The sequence below is a fragment of the Glycine max genome, chromosome 9 (assembly GCF_000004515.6).
Source record: "Glycine max cultivar Williams 82 chromosome 9, Glycine_max_v4.0, whole genome shotgun sequence".
Taxonomy (NCBI): Eukaryota; Viridiplantae; Streptophyta; class Magnoliopsida; order Fabales; family Fabaceae; genus Glycine; species Glycine max.
Genome location: NC_038245.2, coordinates 44,919,006 through 44,939,671, shown reverse-complemented (window position 1 = coordinate 44,939,671; position 20,666 = coordinate 44,919,006). Strand labels below are relative to the sequence as shown.

Here is a 20,666-nt window from a genome sequence, read left to right as displayed (position 1 = left end):
CATTTAACTTTTAAGAAATTTGTAAATTTTACCTTTTCAACAGTTCTAAGTGAATCACTAAACCTAATTCTTAGTTTTCTTAGGGTGAGGATAATTCAAGTAACTCTGGGTTAATGGGTTTTGAATCTTCCCGAGTTTACATCAAGCCGTAAGCATCTCTAGTCGATCTCTAAGTTCCTTGACTTTAACCGAATTACTTCAATAATCTTGTATTGGCTATTGTTCTTCAATTTTTGAATGATGAGCTTAAGGCGATATTTAACAAGCCATGACAATAGTGGAGATACATTGTTCGGTCAAGACGTTGCACACAGTGGATGGAACATAAATTGGATTTGTATATGATTTGACATTGGGATTTCCTGGTGGTAGGGTGGTTAATTTTATAAAAGATTTTTAGGGTTTAAGGGTCAAGGAATCAAGGAATCAAGACAATAGTTTGGAATATACTGAAGTAGGAACAATGCAGGTATTGGCCTCATTTGTTCCACTTGAACTAATTTTAAATATAGGTTATTGATTTCCACCTCAACTAATTTAAGTATATATTTTTCAACTTTGGTTGTATTAATCATTTTCGGAAAGATATTTTAATTAGTTTTTAATTTTTTTACTAGATGAAAGACTTACTTAACTATTCTGTAAATAAATTTTTTTAATAATTTCTCAATAACTTTTAATTTTTTTATATTTTCTTTTTTTATCCTTATTATATTTATCAAATTTTCTGTTTATCATTTTTAAATAAATCATAATTTTATTATTTTTTAAATTATTTTATATTTTTTAATTGTTTTAACAATTAATTTTATCGAACAATTATAATTAAATAAATTAGTTTTTTAGTTTTCAACTACTTTTTTATTAGTTTTACCGAGCATAATCTTTATCAATTAAACCTAAATTAATTTCAGTAAGTATATATTTTTTTAGCTTTATCAATTTTACCTCTTAAATGGTGCATGGACTTAAAATAGTGGTGCATGAGATATGAGGATCCCCATTTTTTTGGATTGAATATGATTCAAGTTTTGTAATTCATTTGACCTATTTTAGTTGTGCTCTTACACATCCTTACGATTCAACTCCTCTAAATTAAATAACTCACTTTAAAAGATAAAGTAAATCATCTAAAGTACTAAAGGTTTACGGTTTAATCCACACACTGCTCAATTAATTTAGACTTCTTAGTAAATAAAGTAAGTAATATGACTATTTAAAAAAATCAATAATTATTTTATATAATTGAAATATCAACCGATAATTTTCATCTCAACAGATGATTTTAATTATTCTAGTTTTGGTCACTTTAGAAGATCTCAATTCACACCATTAAAGGTTATTAATCAGTTAAAAAAATCAAAGTTGAAAAGTTCATTTAATACAGTCTCTCTAGGATGGTTATAAGATGACTAATAGGTTGGCAATTTTGTCTTATAGTAATTTATTCTGTGTTACTTTGTTAGATGGTCTTCTTGTTGATTTGTGAGAAATTATTATTTTTGGACTTTTGTGGTATTTTTATTTTTATAAAAAAAGAGAAGAATATACAAAAAATAATAAACATCTTTTTAAGAGAAATTTTTTCAAATATACAAACTCTTAGACTCAATGTCAATTTCAATCATAATTAATTTTGTAAAGTTAAAATCTTCTCAAGCTAAATATATAAATATTCCCTAATTATCTCCCTCCAACTCGACCCAATCCACTATTATTGTGACTTACTTTCTTAAATTAGATCTCGTAACCAATCCATCGCTTTTGACTTACCAAAAACTTGCAAGCACAGATCACCATAACCAATGATATATGTAGCCATCTTTCGATCTAACTCACCTCCCATTTATTTTTCTCTCTGATATGCTTGCCAACTTTGGCAAAGTAGAGCCCAACCAATTCATCACTCAAATCTTGCCTAACTCTCACTGACTATATATAGAAACACAGCCTTTAAATTTTTTCCTTTAAAAAAAGTCCATGAAATAGTTATTTATTTCCCCATATTTATTTATTGTCGAGCAAACGGTATACAAAGTGCAGCCCAAAGCGGCCCAAAACGGCGTCGGCTAAACCGAACGTTACAACAGTGAAAAGTGTGAAAGTCGGGTCAGAAAACACGTTTGCAGTGGCAGAAACACGCGCACGTGCAGCCACGTACTTCAACACAAAACGGCATCACTTGAGTAAATCTTTCCAAAATCCATGTCCAAAATTTTCACGTCTCTCCCTGCCGCGCTTCTTCAGAAAAAATAAAAATAAAAAATAGACCACTTGCACAGTATTAATCGCATCGCATCAGTGAGAGCGTGTTATGCCACGTGTCCATATCTCCTTCGTCTGTGCTCTTTATAAATAACCCCTCGCTAACCCAATCCTCACCCGTTCACCACATAGGGTGTGGGTTGGGGTTAGCTTCGCGATTCTGATTTCTCTCTCACTCTTTCGTCTTCGCGGTTGAAGAGAGAGAGAGAGCGGTGGTTGGTGGTTTTGGTTTGGTGAAGTTCGATTCGATGTGATGCCATGCGATTGCGTTTGGGGATTTTGATTCTTTCTCCCTCACTGTGCGGTCTCTAATTCGCTTGGTGCAGGTCGGGAACCGGTTTTCGCGCGGAATGGAGGAGCGGTCGCCGGCGCCGAATTGGATCCCGCCTTGCATCAACTGAATCGGAGGCCGCGGTGAACCTTTGCTTTGTTTTCCGCTCAGATCTCATCTCCGAGATTCCACTACCCGTAAATTTTATTTATTTATTTATTTTAATCTCTGCTTATCAGATCCGAAACGCTTCTAGATTTAAGTTTATCGTTTCTGTGCGGAAAGCGTGGTTTATGCTATAGATCCCGATGCACAGAATCTACATCTAGGAAAAACCGGTTTCTGATTTGCTTTTTCCTTGTTTGGATTTTCACTTGACGTGCTACCTTTCATCGATTAGATTAATAATCAAGCTGAATTTTTTTTTATTCAAATTGAAAAAATCATGGATTTATTGTATTGGTATAGGTTAAGCTAATTGAGATTGCGAGTCGGTTGGAAAAAAAAAACATTTTGAGGTTTTCTGATGGTGTTTGGGCCTTGGTTGAATTAAACTGCATGCTACGGTTGCAAGTGTTTAATTCGATGCATTCCATTGCGGTGCTTGTGCGTATTCTAGTTCGAGCTATTTCATATTATTTGAAATTGCTTTTAGAACGGAAGCCTTAAGTTTAAGAAACAATTGTAGATGAATTGTGTAGGATATTGAGCAATAATGAATGACCTGTTTGGGGCATGATTTGAGTATTTGACTCTCAGTTTAACTAGCTTCTAGACATAGATACCCAAGTTAAGACTTGAGGATGGTTTCATATTGCATACTAGCTATGCCAAAGTAATTGATCTTATTTGTTTCCATTTCCCTTGAGATTGATTTGAATGTTTGATGCATAAAGCAATGGGACTTTCATATATCAAAATGTTTTGACTTCTATCCATTTTAAATCATGTGAATTGAAGTAACATTTTCCTGTTGTAGCTTAAGATGAATATATCTCATGCAGATAGTATCTATTACACTACCTGGTTCTAACACTCATCTAATAAAAATCTGGTCTTCAAATTCTAATATATTGTCAAATTGAGAAACCCACTTTTGTAACTGAGAATTCATATTATTTCTTGGATGGGGCAGTGGCCTCAAGGATGCCTATTTATGATTATGAGAAATTGAGAATGTGATTGAAAGTCTAGAGATTTATTTATTCTGTGTTTCTTGCCAGTTATGGTGCATTGATTGTTTGTTTCTTTTTTCACGGTTATCTTAAACAGACCGCTAACTTTATAAATTCATTTACTTTGAATGCCAAGTTATCTATATGTTACGATGTATGATTTTTTTCTGATCATTGGATCTCAGACTAATTAATTCTTCAATGATTGATGCATAATGCTATAACAGATAGCAGGTTGACCACTATTCTAAAGTTGTGAAATACACATGGCATAATTTATACTCCACATTTATAGATGCTGAAAATAAATCCCACACTTAAAGATTTTTATAATTAATGATTAAAAATCAGGAATTGAAGATTAATACTTATGTCAATAACAATAGAGATAACAGAGCAGGGTCACAGAGACTAGAAAGAGAACAGAAGCGAGCAGGGGCTTTGCTAGAAAATGCTGAAAGATGCCTGAATACATGTTGGAGAAAAGTGAGTGTTTGTCCAGAGGATGATATAAAGGATTAGAGAGAACCGAACAGAGCAGGTTGCAGAGGTGGGTAGGAAAATGCTGGAAATCATCAGAGAAGAACGGTGTTTGTCCAGGGAGACAACACAAAATTAGGTCACTGAAAGCATAGGGTTTCAGTTTGAACCTTTTGCTTTAATGAAAGGGGATGAGAAATTATGTGTCTGCCCCCTAAACAGCTGTAAATGATGTTATTTACTGCGGTGAAATTGGATTTTTGTTGCTGTTACCTGTCATACCACCTGCATCTTGCTACACAAACCACTATAGTGGTGGTGACCGCTGCATTGCCAAGCTGTAATGCAGATTCTTCTCTGTAGCGTCAAATTGTGTGACAGTGACACCATGCCATGATAGTGGCATGATCTAGCACTATTGACATCTGTGGATTTGTGTGTTAGTTATGGAGAGTGCGTTTAGGGAAGCACCAAGCTCACATTCATCTGAATCTCACGTGCCTTCATTTATTTTTTCTTTATTGTTTTTAATTTTGGAGGTGTTATTTTTTGAGTGGTTGTGTGCAACAGTGATGTGTTGGGGTTGTTTGTAAGACCTTCTTGTTAGTTATGTATCTGATGGGAAAATGCCTAGATACATAGTTTCCATAAGACAAGTTTGTTTCCTTTTGTATATGGTGTTTTTTGTTTTTTAATTACGTATTACACTGAATACAAATGGTCTGCAGCGAGCCTGAGTATCCATGCAAGCATGTTGTTGGTCCGATCTTTAAAAATAAAACGTCCGTGGAAACAACAAATTACTTTTTTAGTTTAATTATAGATTGTAGATTTTTCCCGTGCATATGTGGAAATGTGATTCTTTTGCCCAAAAAACTTGTCTCTCATAGTGTTTTTTCTTAAAAAAAATTTACATATAAGAATAGTGGATTTGTCTTTTTAATAGATGCGCTTACACAATTTATAGATGTGAAATAATTCACATCTGCGTTTACATAGTTTTGAAACAGCTTAAAGTTTTGATAACATTATGAATCTCAAATAACTGTTTTTAGTAGTTCTATTTTTGCTTATGGTAATAAACTTACTTGGGTAAAAGGTGCTGCCTTTCTCTGCTCATCTAGATTTGTGAAAGAACAAAAGTGTGCATAAGTTGTTCATGTTAGTGTGTTTAGTCATTTTGGCATATGAGTGAACTTTGTAGTCAACATTGTTTATAACTTGGTCCTTCAAGTTTCTGTCTCTCTTAGTTGCCGTATTGTTCTTTTAATTTGAGCTATCTCTTGACATTATGGCGTTATGAAATTAAAATATCATGTCTGAATAAAATGGAGGCTTGGAGATTATTTGGAGAAGACCCTTATAGGCTGGCAGCTCTTGAGACTATGTCCTGATATACTAATATAAGCAATATCACTACACTGTGTCTCTGTCCCAGGACTTGCACTTTTGTCTTTTAATGATAATAATAATTATAACCAAATAGAAATAAAATATACAAGTGGAATTAAAGCCAGTAATTATGGGGTGAGATCCCATGCTAATTGGTCTGTCTTATCTTCGCACTGTCCGCAACTGATGTGTGTGATGCCAAATAACGGTGTGTATAATTCAAGAAAAATTGGCCCTCTAGTTCTTTGGAGGGGAAATGATTTAATAGGGAAAAATCCAGAGTTGCATGATGAATCGGGACTTGATATCTGCTGTTTGATTTGTTCAGGAATTGCCTAATTTGAGATATTGATGTAGACTAGTATATATTGGCCTACGACTCAACAAGCCAAAAATGGTATCTAGAGACTACAGAGCATTTAGGGTGGTAAAAAGTGCGAATACTTGGGCCAATCTTGATAGAATAATGACTTCTTTTTTACTCCCTTTTCTCGTGATTATTTCATTTTACTATTGTATAAGGATCGCCTGGAAGGAAACTGAATGTTTTAAGTTTGATTAAAAACCATTATATGCTTTAAATTTTAAGGATTAATAATGTTTATTTTGATTCATGATAGAAAAAGTTAAGTTTGTGCAAACAAAATTGGATTTTGATATGCAGGTATTAATTGTGAAAATTGTACTTATTTTTCAAAAATAATGTATCAGAGTAATTTTTATTAAATGATTTTATTAAAAAATAAACATTTAAAGATGAAACATAATTTTTTTTCGATTTTAATCAAACAAATAAATTTATAATTTTTAACTTATCACATAATTATCTAATATTTAATACATATGATTCATGGTGGATCCACTCATTCGGTGTGGGGGCAAGTAAATTTTTTTACTTAAATATATTGAATAAATATTTTTTTGTCCCATAAAAAAATAGATCTTGTCTATACAAGATGATTTTTGTAATAAGATGATTGTAAATAGTTGTAAAAGATAAAAGAGAGAATATAATGATACTAATTTTACCCATTTTATCCTTTTAAATTTTATTATTTTTAATTTTTTATTACCATTTTTTATGAAATTTATATAATTTTTTGGTTGAGAAATTATTAGACTATTTTTTGTTCTCACTGAAAAGAATCTATGGATCCACCGGTGCATATGGTGATAATAATTTCAATGAAGATATTCATAGATAATTATAATTATACCATATAGTGATTTATAAGATAATTTCTAAGTAGACTTTATAATAGTGTTTTCGATTTCAAAATTAATTTCGATAATCATTAGATTTTGATAGTAATTCTAATAGTAACTAGAGATAGAGATTGCAATATTAAAGGTTTTGAGAAGAGATAGAGATTGAAAAAAAAAAAGTATTTAGAAAGATGCACTAAAGTAAAGAGACATGAATTTATAAAAAGATGGGAATGAATATATACATGATGACCTTTTAAACAATAGTCAATTTCAATGTGCGGCATTGTTGATATTTGAGGAATTAAGTAATAATGATTCAATCTATCGATAAACCGTCAAATGTCTTATTTATAAATTTTTAATATTATGATCAAATTTTATTATTTCGACACTATATAACAATATGTCTAGCAGTATTTCTAGATACACATATCTAATTGTGTAATTTCTTTACTAATATTTTGAAATTCAAAACAGCCTTATTTCTAGTGCTTTTAAACTCCACACACACTCTAATAAAATCATCAAAGTCTATTAAAATGAATTCTTTCCATGACCAACATAACTTCTCAAATTTTATTTTTAATATTGATTATTTTTCAATACACTCTTTTTTTTTCCGAGACAAGTTTATCAAAATCATGAAAATTTTATAACTCAGATAAATTTTACAATATCAGAGTTATCAGTAGGTTAATAATTTTTTGATATTACTAATCTTCTCCTTTATGATATCATTTTGTAAAATTCTCAAAGGCACACATTAACAGAGGGATGGGGGAGAAGGGAATCGATACATACATTTCCGGGTTGACACATTTACAATGTGTGTCTACGTCAAACCTCACGATTGCAATGGTATTATAATCTATTGCTGAGTCAACAACCCTCTGCAGGAGATGCTTATTGATTTGTTTTATATAGAATGTGTCTAAAAATCAATGTAATGGCGATTTTGAATTTCATTTGCTAGGCATCTTGCACACTATTATTAGTTTTTTTTTTTATAAAAAAGAATGCACTATTATTAGTTAGAATAAATAAAAAATTGGAATTCTTCTTCGTTTCTTCGTAAAGAATCAGTCAAATAAAATATACCAGAGCAGTGGGCATGTAATTTTATACAAGTTTCAGATTTCTGTCTGGTACCTTTTCACAGATGTATGTTACGTGAATTTTATGAACATGTAGAAATTTGATGTTCCTACTTATTTCTGTTGATACCGTGTAAACTCTAAACTCTAATTAAAAGGTTTCTCCACTACTAATTTTGTTAGTCCATACATACTTCATACTATTCCTGGATGTATTTCAGTTACTATTATGAATGAAATGAGGTAATTCCATTTCTGTCAAAAAAAAATTAAAAGGTTTCTTTTTTATATAGAAAATGGTCTATCAAGTATTTTTAGTACGGCTTCTGATTCCTTGGGGGAGTAACATTCGATTTCTCGTGTCACTATCTGGATTTCGGTTGATATGATTTAGAGTTGAAAGTTATTCCTTTCGACTAAAAGATGCATGCAAGAGTTGAATTAATGCAAGATATTTCCGGTATGTTGTTTGCTTATGCTGTCCTATTTTATAAATATTTTTTAAATTATGTGACACTGAATTCGAATGTCATATTTCAACCAAAGAGCTGTGCTATTTATGTTTAGCCTGACAATATATTGAATTTCTCTAAAGTTTAGAGGATATAGTGCACAAATTTTAACCCTTTATTATAATATAATGGTATAGTAGTACAAAAAGAGCTACCAATATTTTAGAGGTTTATTTTAACTAATGTAATACTTCCTTTAGTCCTTTATATATAAGTAACAAATGAGTGTATTTCCTTTAAACTTAGATATAAATAAGTAAAAAAAATAAAATTATTTATAATAGACTAAAAAAATTTGTATAATTTTTTTTCTTTTATATATTTATTATTATTTATTTGTGTGAAATAAATTACAACTACAATTATAATGGAATAGACCGACTATATTTATAACATAACTCTACAATCGTGGACATGCCAGTGCACATCTTTGTTGGGTCGTGCAAATTGGAGTATATTTGCTTAATGTTGAGGACTGGGCTAGAGGCTAGCACGGTGTAGTATATCCAATTCTTTTCAGTTATTCCAAAATGGCACTTGTTATTTACACTATCATTTTCTAAGTACATCCCATCTCTTCTTTTTAGTTTTTAATGACCTGTTATACCATTTTTCCTTAAATACACCCCTTGGAACCCCCCCCCCCCTCTTCGGTAAACTCCTCAAAGAAACACAGGTTCTTATTTTTCTCCCATCAATTAATATATTCATCTCTTTAGATATCTTACTAACATGATATTTCATGTTCATATAAAAAAAAGAAATAAAGTTGTGACGAGATAAAACAAACAAATAGTAGTACTGAAAATATCTTTTTAGAATAATGTATATCTATTCTAGAAATATATTTCTAGAACTATGACATGGTGGAGGAAGAGGAGGTGCTAGGGCTTTAAGTGTAGGGAAAATTTTGTCCATTCAGATTACATGGGGTGCAGGAAGCAAAAATAGGAGGTGCATGAGGAAATTTCCAAAAGGCTAGGGTTCAAATGACCCAATTGCAAAACTAAAATAAAAAAAAGGACAATGTTATTTACTCGCCATATTTTTGGAATATCAAAACTACCGCACCTTTAGAGGTATCTTGTAGAACTTTGGGATTCTTATGATGGATATGTTTACCAGAAGAAGACCCACCGATTAAGTGTTTGAAGATGATCAAAATCTTGATAACTTTGTTATAACTTATCCCGGTAATCTTTTGCAAAATTTGGACCATCGACTCATTCCAACAGATGAAAGCATCATTAATTTGAAGCGATTGGAATCTTAATCCAAATGTTGAGAAGTGCTTAGTTTCACTTTTTAGGATTATACTTGTTTTATGAAATCACCAAAAGAAAAAAATGGACGTGGTTGATGTCACCGGGGAGCTTAATCGAATTAGAAAGATCTTCCTTGTTTGTGAGACAAATTTGGATCTTCTTAATTCTCCACATATAACTATAGGACACAATTGTTTTTTTTTCTTTCTTTCTAAAAATAGTTTTAAGTTTAAAAAAATTCCATATATAAATTTATTCTTTATTCCTCTGTTTTTATGAATTATTTAAGAAGTATATGAAGTTTTCCCCTTTAAAATTAATAATATAGTAAAATTGAGGATTTTACATGCTTTATGTGCATTTAGATTTTCATTACAATTGTGATAATTAAACACACCCTTAATTACTTGCCACTAGCTTCGACTATTAAATGGTTTTGTTTAACGTAGATATAATTTGATTTTTCTGTCATCTTGCCACGTTTATAAAAATTCCAATCCTTAAAATGGAATGTAGTTCTTGAATTTCAGGTGTTACACTTGAGAAGAATTAAAGCTAAAATCAAATGTCACAGTTGTTTTGGAAACAGGTGTATGCAGCTTGATGTATTGCCAATAAACTTAAATCGGGTGCAAAATTGTCTACTAATTAATTTGCCCCAGTATTTCTCTAGCCATCTTAATAAACGAATTAATCCTTTATGTAATATATATGATGTTCATAACAGATGTAATACTCCATCCAATTAGTAGACTTCTTGTACTTTCATGATTTTCTAAATTTTTCTGAATGCTCACAAAGTATGATCCATATTAATCCACCAATTTGTTTATTTTTCATAGAATCATATTTCTAATACTGTTGAGAGACCGACCGATAATGATTAAAATAGGTGTTTGATGATTTACGAAAGATTTCCAATTTATATATATATATATATATATATATATATATAATATGATGGAGATTGAGTATTTAGTAACCACTTACCCTTGAAACGGCCTATTGGTTTCTAAATTTCACTTTCTCATTTAGGCAATATGAGATTGTTGATATTATCTGTCAACCCATTTGCTGTTAGGAAAATTTACTTCCTAGGTATGTGCCTGCGTTGATCAATTCATTAAAAAGAAAGAAATCAGGCTCCTTTTATACAATGACAAATATTTGGTATGTGTTAGTTTTCTCGTTTGCCCTACAGCTTCCCATCGTAGCTTCAGTTTGAACATCTTAAAATGTGTGCTAAGATCAAACTAAATGCACCCTTGATTGTTAACTCTGCAGAACAAAACCTCTATCTCCAATATAAAACCACAATATATGGACCAAGGATTGTGTATTAGTTTGCTTCTATTCTTACTGAGAATGACATTAGGATTTATCCTAGGAGAACAATTTGTCCCAGGAGAGCAATTTATCGCCACAGGTGAATTAGGATAGCTTAAAGAATCCTCCTGCAAGATATTTCCTATTCTAGACGTATGCTGAAGGCTAAATTTCCTAGAACTCTTGGATAGACTTAATTATGTTTTTGGTCTCCTTAGTATTTTTTTGTTTTTGGTCCAAGTTTATTTTTTTAATTTTAGTCTCTGTAAATTTGTGTTTTTTTAATTTTGATTCATATAAGATATTTTATTTATTTATAGTCTGTGTAAGTTTACGTTTTTTCAAATGGCGTCTCACATGACATATGTGAATTGACATCTTTATTTGGTTGTTAGAATAAGAATGTTTGTATGTTATTCATGTATCTGATGTACAAATGCCAAGATACATGAGTTTCCAAAGATTAGATTGTTTCCTTCTTGTATAGGGTGCTTTTGTTTTTGAATTGCAAATTACATTATGCAAATAAACACATGGTCTGCAGCGAGCCTGAATATCTATGCAAGAATGCTGTTGATTTGATGTTTAAATATAAAATGGTTGTGAAAACAATAAAATACTTTTATAGTTCTACCGAGGTTGTGTAGATTTTTCCCCCACCTCTGTTGGTGCATGTAGAAATGTGATTCTTTCCTCCTGGACACTTGTTTCTCAAAGTATTTTTTACTTTCTAGGATTTCTTCAATATAATGAGCTATCAGTATTTTTTACATATAAGAATAGTGTATTCTTCTTTATAATAGACGGGTTTACATAAATTTGAATCAGCTTAAAGTTTTAATAGCATATGAATATCAAATCACTGTTTTTAGTAGTTTCCTTTTTGCTTGTAATAATATACAGAACAACTTAATTGGGAACAATGTGTCACCTTTCTCTGCTCATCTAAATTTGTGAAACAACTTAGTATGATGCCAAATGACGGTATTCAAGAAAAAATTTCCCCTCTAGTTGTTTGGAGAAGTAATTTAATAAGGAAAAATTTCGAGTTGCATGATCAATTGAGGCTTGATATCTGCTGTTTGATTTGTTCAAGAATTGGCTAATTTGAGATATTGATGTAGATTCTATAATCTATATTATCCTAGGACTCAGCTTGCTAAAAAAATTATCTGGAGATAATTTTTGGTGGTAAAATAATGCAAATAATGGTCAGTCTGGATAGAATAATAGTTTTTTTTTACCGCATTGCCTCTCATGTTGCTTGGGCTCCGTCGTGGGTCTTCATGTATTGCTTAACGCACAATAACTTTTTTTTTTTTATCGCATTACCTTAGTTAGGACTTGGTAAAAAGTTAAGAGATGTATTATATATTTCATATTTATCAATGCAATTTTTTTTTCTATTATCATTTCTTATTTTAATTTCATGTATCATTCATCTTGCATCATCTTTAAGGGTTAGGCTTTCGAAAGAGGATAATCCTTAGTAGAAATACAAGGAAGGTCTTATATGCATCGATTTTAGGGATTGGTAATTTCTAATAAAACTCAAAGGAAGGGTTATTTTAATAAAATCATTGCTAGACATAGAGTGATTGCATTATGTTCATGCATCAAAGCAAATATCTAAAGCTAGAACTTCATGCATTTTATCTATTGAGTCTTCTCAAAGACATTTGACAAATAAATAGATAAGATAAACTTATTATCGCGAGACATCAGGGACAAGTATTCTAATATACGTGATAGAAAAAATTCATTTAATTGATAGCGAAAAATCTAAAATAATACATAATAAGACATGCTAGGTCCCAACATTATCACATTTTAGATTCATCATTTTATCATTATCGTTATCTTTTACTTTTCTTATCTTATCTATTTTATCTTCTACATTTCTTATCTTTTACTTTAATCTCTTATCTCTTAATCTTTTATTTTAAATTTCTTATCCTTTCTCTCTCTTAATTTTTTTAAATTTTATTTAAATTTCTTATCTCTTGCGTGTAAATTGTGTTTGCATCAATCTAAGTACAAACAAAATCCTTGTGGATTCGACACTCGACTTCCAAGTACTTTACTACTTGAGATAAATTGATACACTTGTCAACGAGTTAACAATATCCACTTTTTCACACTCTTGGATTATAATTCACACAAATCATAATACACTGGGAGAGCCATATTCAAAGAAACACCCAAACTACAAAAAAAAAGTATATAAAAAAATTAATTAAAGGGCTCAACAAGAAAAGAGGAAAAACCTTAAAAAAAAAGGTTTGAAAGAGATTTATCCTATGAGAGAAATTTATTGCCACAGGTGAATTAGGATCGCTTAAAGAATCTTCCTGCTATATATCTAATATTCTAGATAATATGCTGAAGTGGGATAGGGTTGGGTGTATATGGGAAAAACAAAGAGCTACGTGCGAGAGACATTTCCCTTATTACAGACATTATTTTGAAAATTCCAACTGTAGTTATGTATGAAAATAATTTTTGAACACGGTGTTCAAATTTCATGATGATCTAACGGTTAACGAGTCCGGGATCTTAATATTATTAGGACAAGTTTGAGTGTATGCGAGAAAAGAGAAAGTTGAGCGCGAGGGACATTTTTTCCACCATAGACATTATCTTGAAATTCCCAATGGTGGGTCTTTGCAGAAATAAGTTCCAAACCTCGTGTTCAAATTTCACGACAATCTAACAGTTAACGAGTCCGAAATTATTATTTTACTGAGATAGACTTGAGTGTATGTGGGAAAAAGAGAAAGTTTTGAGGGAGGGAGAAGTGAAAACAAACTTGAGAGAAACATGAAACATAGAGATGTATATCAGCTCAAAACTAACCTAATAAGTTTCTTTTTATATCTAGGGTCTCTTAGTCTATTATTTATTCTATTTATTGTTTATTTGTTTTTTAAAGACGAATTCTATTTTATTTTCTATCAAATGAATAAATAAAATATCTTTTTTATTTTCTTTTAAATTATTATTTTAATTAATAAATCTATTTCTCTTCATTTATTTAATTATAAAAACCTTATCATTTTTCTGAAATTTTATTTATTTTTAAATAAAAAATATTTTTTAATTTATTTTATGAAAATTGGGTGTTACATGTAACACCCAGAAATGTTTGAGTATCTAGTCTTAAGAAGCTGCAAAAGTGTTTCTGCTCCGTCCAATAATAAATGATCATGAGGATCGAACTGGGGATTTTCCACAAACTTGTTCTGCAATTCTCTCTTTCCATGAGAATATAGCTGCTTCCAGTCTATTAACAGTCAAGGACAATATGATTAGCTTTCAAGTTGAGAGATTAATTTAAGCACGTCTTCTCCGGAGCTTGATTCTTGTGTCGTTCCAGACTGTAACATAGAAACAGATTTACTGATTTGGTAATAAAGCAATGAAGATCACAATTTAGTTTATCAAGTGTACCCTTTGATTATGATTACTGTAAAGTTCTTAGTCAGCGATAAAAAGTTTGTCATGGTCAGGTTATAAAAAGATGCAATTTTCTTGTTCAAGAACTTAAGCTTATATATTAAGTGTCAACGATTAAAGGCCTTAACTACATTAAAGTTGCGCAAGATTAAATGTGCATAGTTTCAATTCAATTCTTATTCAAATAATCAAGTGTACCCTTCACAAGTCCATCTTGAATACCCGACCTACCACTATACATTGGTAAAGAAGCCTCTTTCTTGTAGTATACGAAAGACAACTGTTTTGTACTTGGGGTGATGGAAGCCACCTGGCTATGCTTTGCATTTCTGTTCCTTCCAATTCTGCCTGGCTTCCTCCCTCTGCATACCAAAACTTCGTATTCATCATCAAATCTAGTGCCTCCTGTCAGCCAAAACTGATGATGTAGCCTTGTAAGTTAGTTGCAACTTGAAACAAAGTTCCAAACATTGATGAAAATAAAGAGATCACAATGACATACAATAGAGTGTTAATCGAAGATTAAATATCATGTGAGGAATGACACTAACTTCAGAGCATACGAGGACATTGAGCCTTGATCATAGATTAAATGTTGCATCTTCTTGACTGCACTACTCTATCTGCATGGAGAAGAAACAATAGAAGCAGCAAACAGCCAGACTCTTACTCCAACTGTTAAAAGGTGCTTAGTTCACTATTCAAAATTGGACTTGCTTGTTCAGTGAAATCACCAAAAGAAAGAATAAATATGGTGGATGTCACTAGAGAACTAAGCAAAATCAGAAAAGCCTTTCTTCCTGGTAAGATAAATGGAAATGACTTAATAATCCACATATTGATAAAGAACAAATGTAGATGTGTCACATTGTTTCTTTTTCCTAATAGATGAACTGCTGAAGTAATCCAAAACCATCTAACTGAGTAATTTGTTCAAGCAACTTTCACAATATAATGGGTGCAAGGGAATGGCTTGACTGGCTCTCCATTTATTCAAAGTTTACTCAATGCTTCCTGTAAGCGTCTTCTTGTTGCTGCTAAAGACTGTATTTTTTACTGGTAAATGTCTAACTAGCTTCCAATATGAGAATGATTTGTTTCAGAAAAACAGCATAAAAAATTAGGAGAAAGGCATATGAAAATTATACAATTAGATTTTTTAGAAAAGAATTTATTATGGTTGAACATGTATATATTTTTCTTCATCCTGAGGTGTGATAGAGTGGCTTTAACCACGTGCAACCAGTCCAGACTTTCTACATGCACAACCTTTTTTCCTTTACATTGATCATATTGTGTAACATTCTGGTTGCTTTTCGTTATATTTCACCCTTATAATTCTCAAATTATCATATGCATCATGTACGCCACAAAATATACATTAATGTTGATGGATACAGGATTTATATTTATTTTAAAGTAAATGCACCTTTAAACTTCTCTGTTCTCACTTCCTCTCATGTCATGGGTTTGGAACTGATACCAAACGGTGATAAGATATATAATATGCTTCAAGCCCATTTTCTCTGACATATATAACTACAAATAAATAAAAACTGATCTAGCCGTGGTAAAATAGACTGACAATTATTAAAGGCAACACATGAAAAATTGTCAAGACCAAACTTTTCAATAGCATTAGATTAAAACACCAACTCCACTTGGTAGGGGCTTATATAAAGCTGGGCATGTGAAGAGTCATACTACTAGTGATGGAAAAATAGACAGGTACCATATTTTTCAATAGCAATAAATTAAAACACCAACTCCACATGGTAGGAACGTATAAAGCTGGGTTGATGGTAAAATAGACAAATACCATGGCAAAATAGACAGGTACCAACTTTTAAATTGCATTAAATTAAAGTTCCAACTTCACTTGGTAGAGGAAGGAACAAAATGCGCTTGTTCTATGATCATATTCAATCTAGCAGCCTCCAATTCCTCATCAAAATGAAGAATTCTTCTCTCATGTTACTTGCATTTTGGTCTGTATATGTCCACCTGTTTTGTCTCTTCATGTTAAACTCACTATGCTTTATCCCAAACATGACTACGTTTGCCTCAAGAAATGAGATTGACCATTTGGCACTACTCAAATTCAAGGAATCCATATCCACTGACCCATATGGAATCTTCCTCTCTTGGAATACTTCTAATCACTTTTGTAATTGGCCTGGAATCACATGCAATCCCAAGCTTCAAAGAGTTACACAGTTAAACTTGACAGGATACAAGTTGGAGGGATCCATATCTCCCCACGTAGGAAATCTCTCTTATATGATAAAGTTAAACCTAGCAACCAACAGCTTCCACGGGAAAATCCCACAAGAACTGGGACGGTTGTCACATCTGCAGCAACTCTCTGTCGCAAATAACTTATTGGCAGGGGAAATTCCTACAAACTTGACAGGTTGTACTGATCTCAAAATCTTATACTTACATAGGAACAATCTGATTGGCAAAATACCAATCCAAATTGGTTCACTTCAGAAGCTTGAACAATTGAGCACTTCTCGTAACAAGTTAACTGGAGGAATCCCTTCATTCACAGGTAATCTTTCGTCCCTAACTCTTCTCGATATCGGTAATAACAACTTAGAGGGAGATATTCCACAAGAAATATGTCTTCTCAAAAGCTTGACATTTTTAGCATTGGGTCAAAACAACCTGACTGGAACATTACCTCCTTGTCTATATAATATGTCATCTCTTACTATGATCTCAGCCACAGAAAATCAATTAAATGGTTCTCTTCCACCCAACATGTTCCACACCCTCTCCAATCTCCAAGAATTTTATATTGCTGTCAACAAAATCTCTGGTCCAATCCCACCTTCCATCACAAATGCATCAATATTCTTTTTAGCACTTGAGGCCAGTAGGAACAATCTTACGGGACAAATTCCAAGCCTGGGGAAGCTACAATATCTTGATATCCTATCTCTGTCATGGAATAATCTAGGTGACAATTCAACTAATGATTTGGATTTTCTAAAATCATTGACAAACTGCAGTAATTTGCATATGATATCTATCTCCTACAATAATTTTGGAGGTCATTTGCCCAATTCTTTGGGTAATTTATCCTCCCAACTTAGTCTACTATATCTCGGAGGTAATCAGATATCAGGAGAAATCCCTGCAGCAATAGGAAATCTAATTGGCTTGACTCTTTTGACGATGGAAAATAACAGCATTAGTGGGAATATCCCAACAAGTTTTGGGAAGTTTCAGAAAATGCAAAAGATAAATTTGGCTGGAAACAAGTTGTCAGGAGAGATTAGAGCCTACATAGGCAACCTTAGTCAATTGTTTCACTTGGAATTAAATGAAAATGTGTTAGAAGGGAATATTCCTCCAAGTTTAGGAAACTGCCAGAAGTTACAATACTTGGACCTTTCTCATAACAACCTTACAGGAACCATACCCTCAGAGGTTTTTATGCTTTCCTCTCTAACAAAATTGTTGAATTTGTCACAAAACTCATTAAGTGGTAGTATACCAGACAAAGTGGGCAACTTAAAAAATCTTGATTTACTAGATATGTCTGAGAATCGTCTATCTAGTGAAATTCCTGGAACCATCGGAGAATGCATAATGTTGGAATACCTTTATCTGCAAGGGAATTCTCTGCAAGGAATCATACCATCCTCTTTGGCATCACTCAAAGGGCTTCAACGTTTAGACCTCTCACGAAACAACTTGTCTGGATCAATTCCTAATGTTTTGCAGAAAATTACAATCTTAAAATATTTCAACGTATCTTTTAACAAGTTGGATGGTGAGGTGCCTACTGAAGGTTTCTTTCAAAATGCAAGTGCGTTAGTGTTGAATGGAAATAGTAAGCTTTGTGGAGGAATTTCAAAACTACATCTACCGCCATGCCCTCTCAAAGGTAAGAAACTTGCAAGACACCAAAAGTTCAGGTTGATAGCAGCGATAGTCAGTGTGGTTGTTTTTCTTCTCATGTTATCCTTTATTCTAACTATCTACTGGATGAGAAAAAGAAGTAACAAACCGTCTTTGGAATCACCTACAATTGACCACCAGCTGGCTCAAGTTTCATACCAAAGCCTACATAATGGCACTGATGGCTTCTCATCTACAAACTTGATAGGGTCTGGAAGTTTCAGCTCTGTCTACAAAGGAACTCTTGAGTTTAAAGACAAAGTTGTTGCCATAAAGGTCCTAAACCTTGAAAAAAAAGGAGCCCACAAGAGTTTCATTACTGAATGCAATGCACTTAAAAATATTAAACATCGAAATCTAGTTCAAATTTTAACATGTTGTTCCAGCTCAGATTACAAAGGTCAAGAATTTAAAGCTCTAATTTTTGAGTACATGAGAAATGGAAGCTTAGAGCAATGGCTGCATCCTAGCACACTAAATGCAGAGCAACCGAGAACATTGAATCTTGATCAAAGATTAAATATCATGATTGATATTGCTTCTGCAATACATTATCTTCATCATGAATGTGAGCAATCAATCGTTCATTGTGATTTAAAGCCAAGCAATGTCCTTCTTGATGACGACATGGTTGCTCATGTGAGTGATTTTGGCATAGCAAGACTTCTCTCAACTATCAATGAGACCACTTCTAAGCAAACAAGTACAATTGGAATAAAAGGGACTCTTGGCTATGCTCCTCCAGGTATATTCTTGTTTTTTGAATCATTAGTGTTTCTTTGAATTCTCTTTTTTTGTGTCAACTTGTTATTTATTAGTATTGTGTATCACTATTGATAGTTTTTTGTATTTATTTTAGAGTATGGAATGACTTCTGAGGTGTCAACTTATGGGGACGTGTACAGCTTTGGAATTCTTATGTTGGAAATGCTTACTGGAAGAAGACCAACAGATGAAATCTTTGAAGATGGTCAAAATCTTCGTAACTTTGTTGCAATTTCATTTCCTGATAATATTTCTCAGATTTTGGATCCACAACTTATTCCAAGTGATGAAGCAACGACATTGAAAGAAAACCATCATAATCTTAATCCAAGTGTTGAGATGTGTTTAGTTTCACTTTTTAGAATTGGACTTGCTTGTTCTATGGAATCACAGAAAGAACGAAAGACAATGAATGATGTCATCATGGAACTTAATCGAATCAGGGAGGTCCTTTCTACCTGTTGGTGAGTTAAATGAGGATCTACTTGAATTTTCCACATATACTATCCAGATTTAATCATTTCACTTTTATATAAGATGTTTTTTCTAAGATATGCCCTCTTGGATGTAATACTCGATAGACTTATTGTACTTCCATATTTTTATTTCATATACGACTTGTGATTTTCCAAATTTTGCTGCCAAAACATCAAAATGCTCTAGAACTATGATGCACATATGTAGCATTCCAATTTGTTTCTTTTTCTTCTGGGTTCGGGCCTTCGGTGGAATCCATAAACTCTAAAGTAAGTGCAGAAATAATTAGCTGAGATTTTTTTTTCTGGCTTAGTTTAGGAGGCATTAAATTTAGATAAAAATTTAGAAAGCCAAAACAGCAAACATAAACAGTAATAATATTTCATATCAAATCATAATAAAAAAAAACTGGAATTTTTAGAATTCTTCTCCTAAAATTCAACCTCCAGCATGAAAAACTCTTAATCAAGAATAATAATAAATCTAATAGACAAAGGTTCTTGATCTCAAAAATCCCTATTAAAAATACTCTTATAACAATTAATAAATACAAAAGAAAAAATGAATAGAAAAAAGTTTAGAAAAGCTTAGATTGAAGTGCACGATGTGTTCTCCTTAGAGAAAATACCGCTCTACACTGGTGGAAAAAATAATATACTCTTCTCTCAAGATATATCAACCTATCAGACCTAAAGCAAAGGATCCTCAAATTAAAGAACATCAATGCTCCCAAACACAATTAAATAGTAATGGAATTTTATAAAAGAGAGATATAGGCAAAATATTCACTGTTTTGTTGTCCAAGGAATATATATATATATATATATATATATATATATATATATATATAATTTTGTTGTCAAAAAGAGATTCTACTAATAGAAACCCCTGTCATCCAGAGGATAATACTTGCTCTATCCTTTCCAAAAATATTCTTAGTTTCTATTCCTTTCAGTTGCTCACACTTCTCTGATTTCAGTAACCAACTGCTTCAATGCAACATGACAAGAAATTCTCACTTTCCACTCCCCATAGAAACAACCGTCAGGGCCATGAGAAAATAGGAG

The 20,666-nt window shown here is 32.1% G+C and overlaps 1 protein-coding gene and 1 non-coding gene across 2 annotated transcripts; both read left to right on the top strand.

Moving 5' to 3' along the window:
* The first annotated feature begins 2,560 nt into the window (after nt 1–2,560).
* MIR168A (microRNA MIR168a) lies at nt 2,561–2,685 on the top strand. Its single transcript, NR_048589.1, has one exon. It is a non-coding gene; the product is annotated as a microRNA MIR168a (primary transcript).
* Nucleotides 2,686–16,350: 13,665 nt separating this feature from the next.
* On the top strand, nt 16,351–20,309 carry LOC102664380 (probable LRR receptor-like serine/threonine-protein kinase At3g47570). Its single transcript, XM_006587601.4, has 2 exons — nt 16,351–19,102; nt 19,217–20,309. The coding sequence occupies exons 1-2, from the start codon at nt 16,399–16,401 to the stop codon at nt 19,588–19,590; spliced, it is 3,078 nt and encodes a 1,025-aa protein (XP_006587664.3). The 5' UTR covers nt 16,351–16,398; the 3' UTR covers nt 19,591–20,309.
* Nucleotides 20,310–20,666: the final 357 nt, after the last annotated feature.

Excerpts from the sequence above, each read along its gene's own strand:
- LOC102664380 (XM_006587601.4), top strand. The coding sequence starts at position 16,399 with ATGAAGAATTCTTCTCTCATGTTACTTGCATTTTGGTCTGTATATGTC. Across the intron at positions 19,103-19,216 it reads TCTTGGCTATGCTCCTCCAG|AGTATGGAATGACTTCTGAG; the intron begins GTATATTCTTGT and ends TATTTATTTTAG.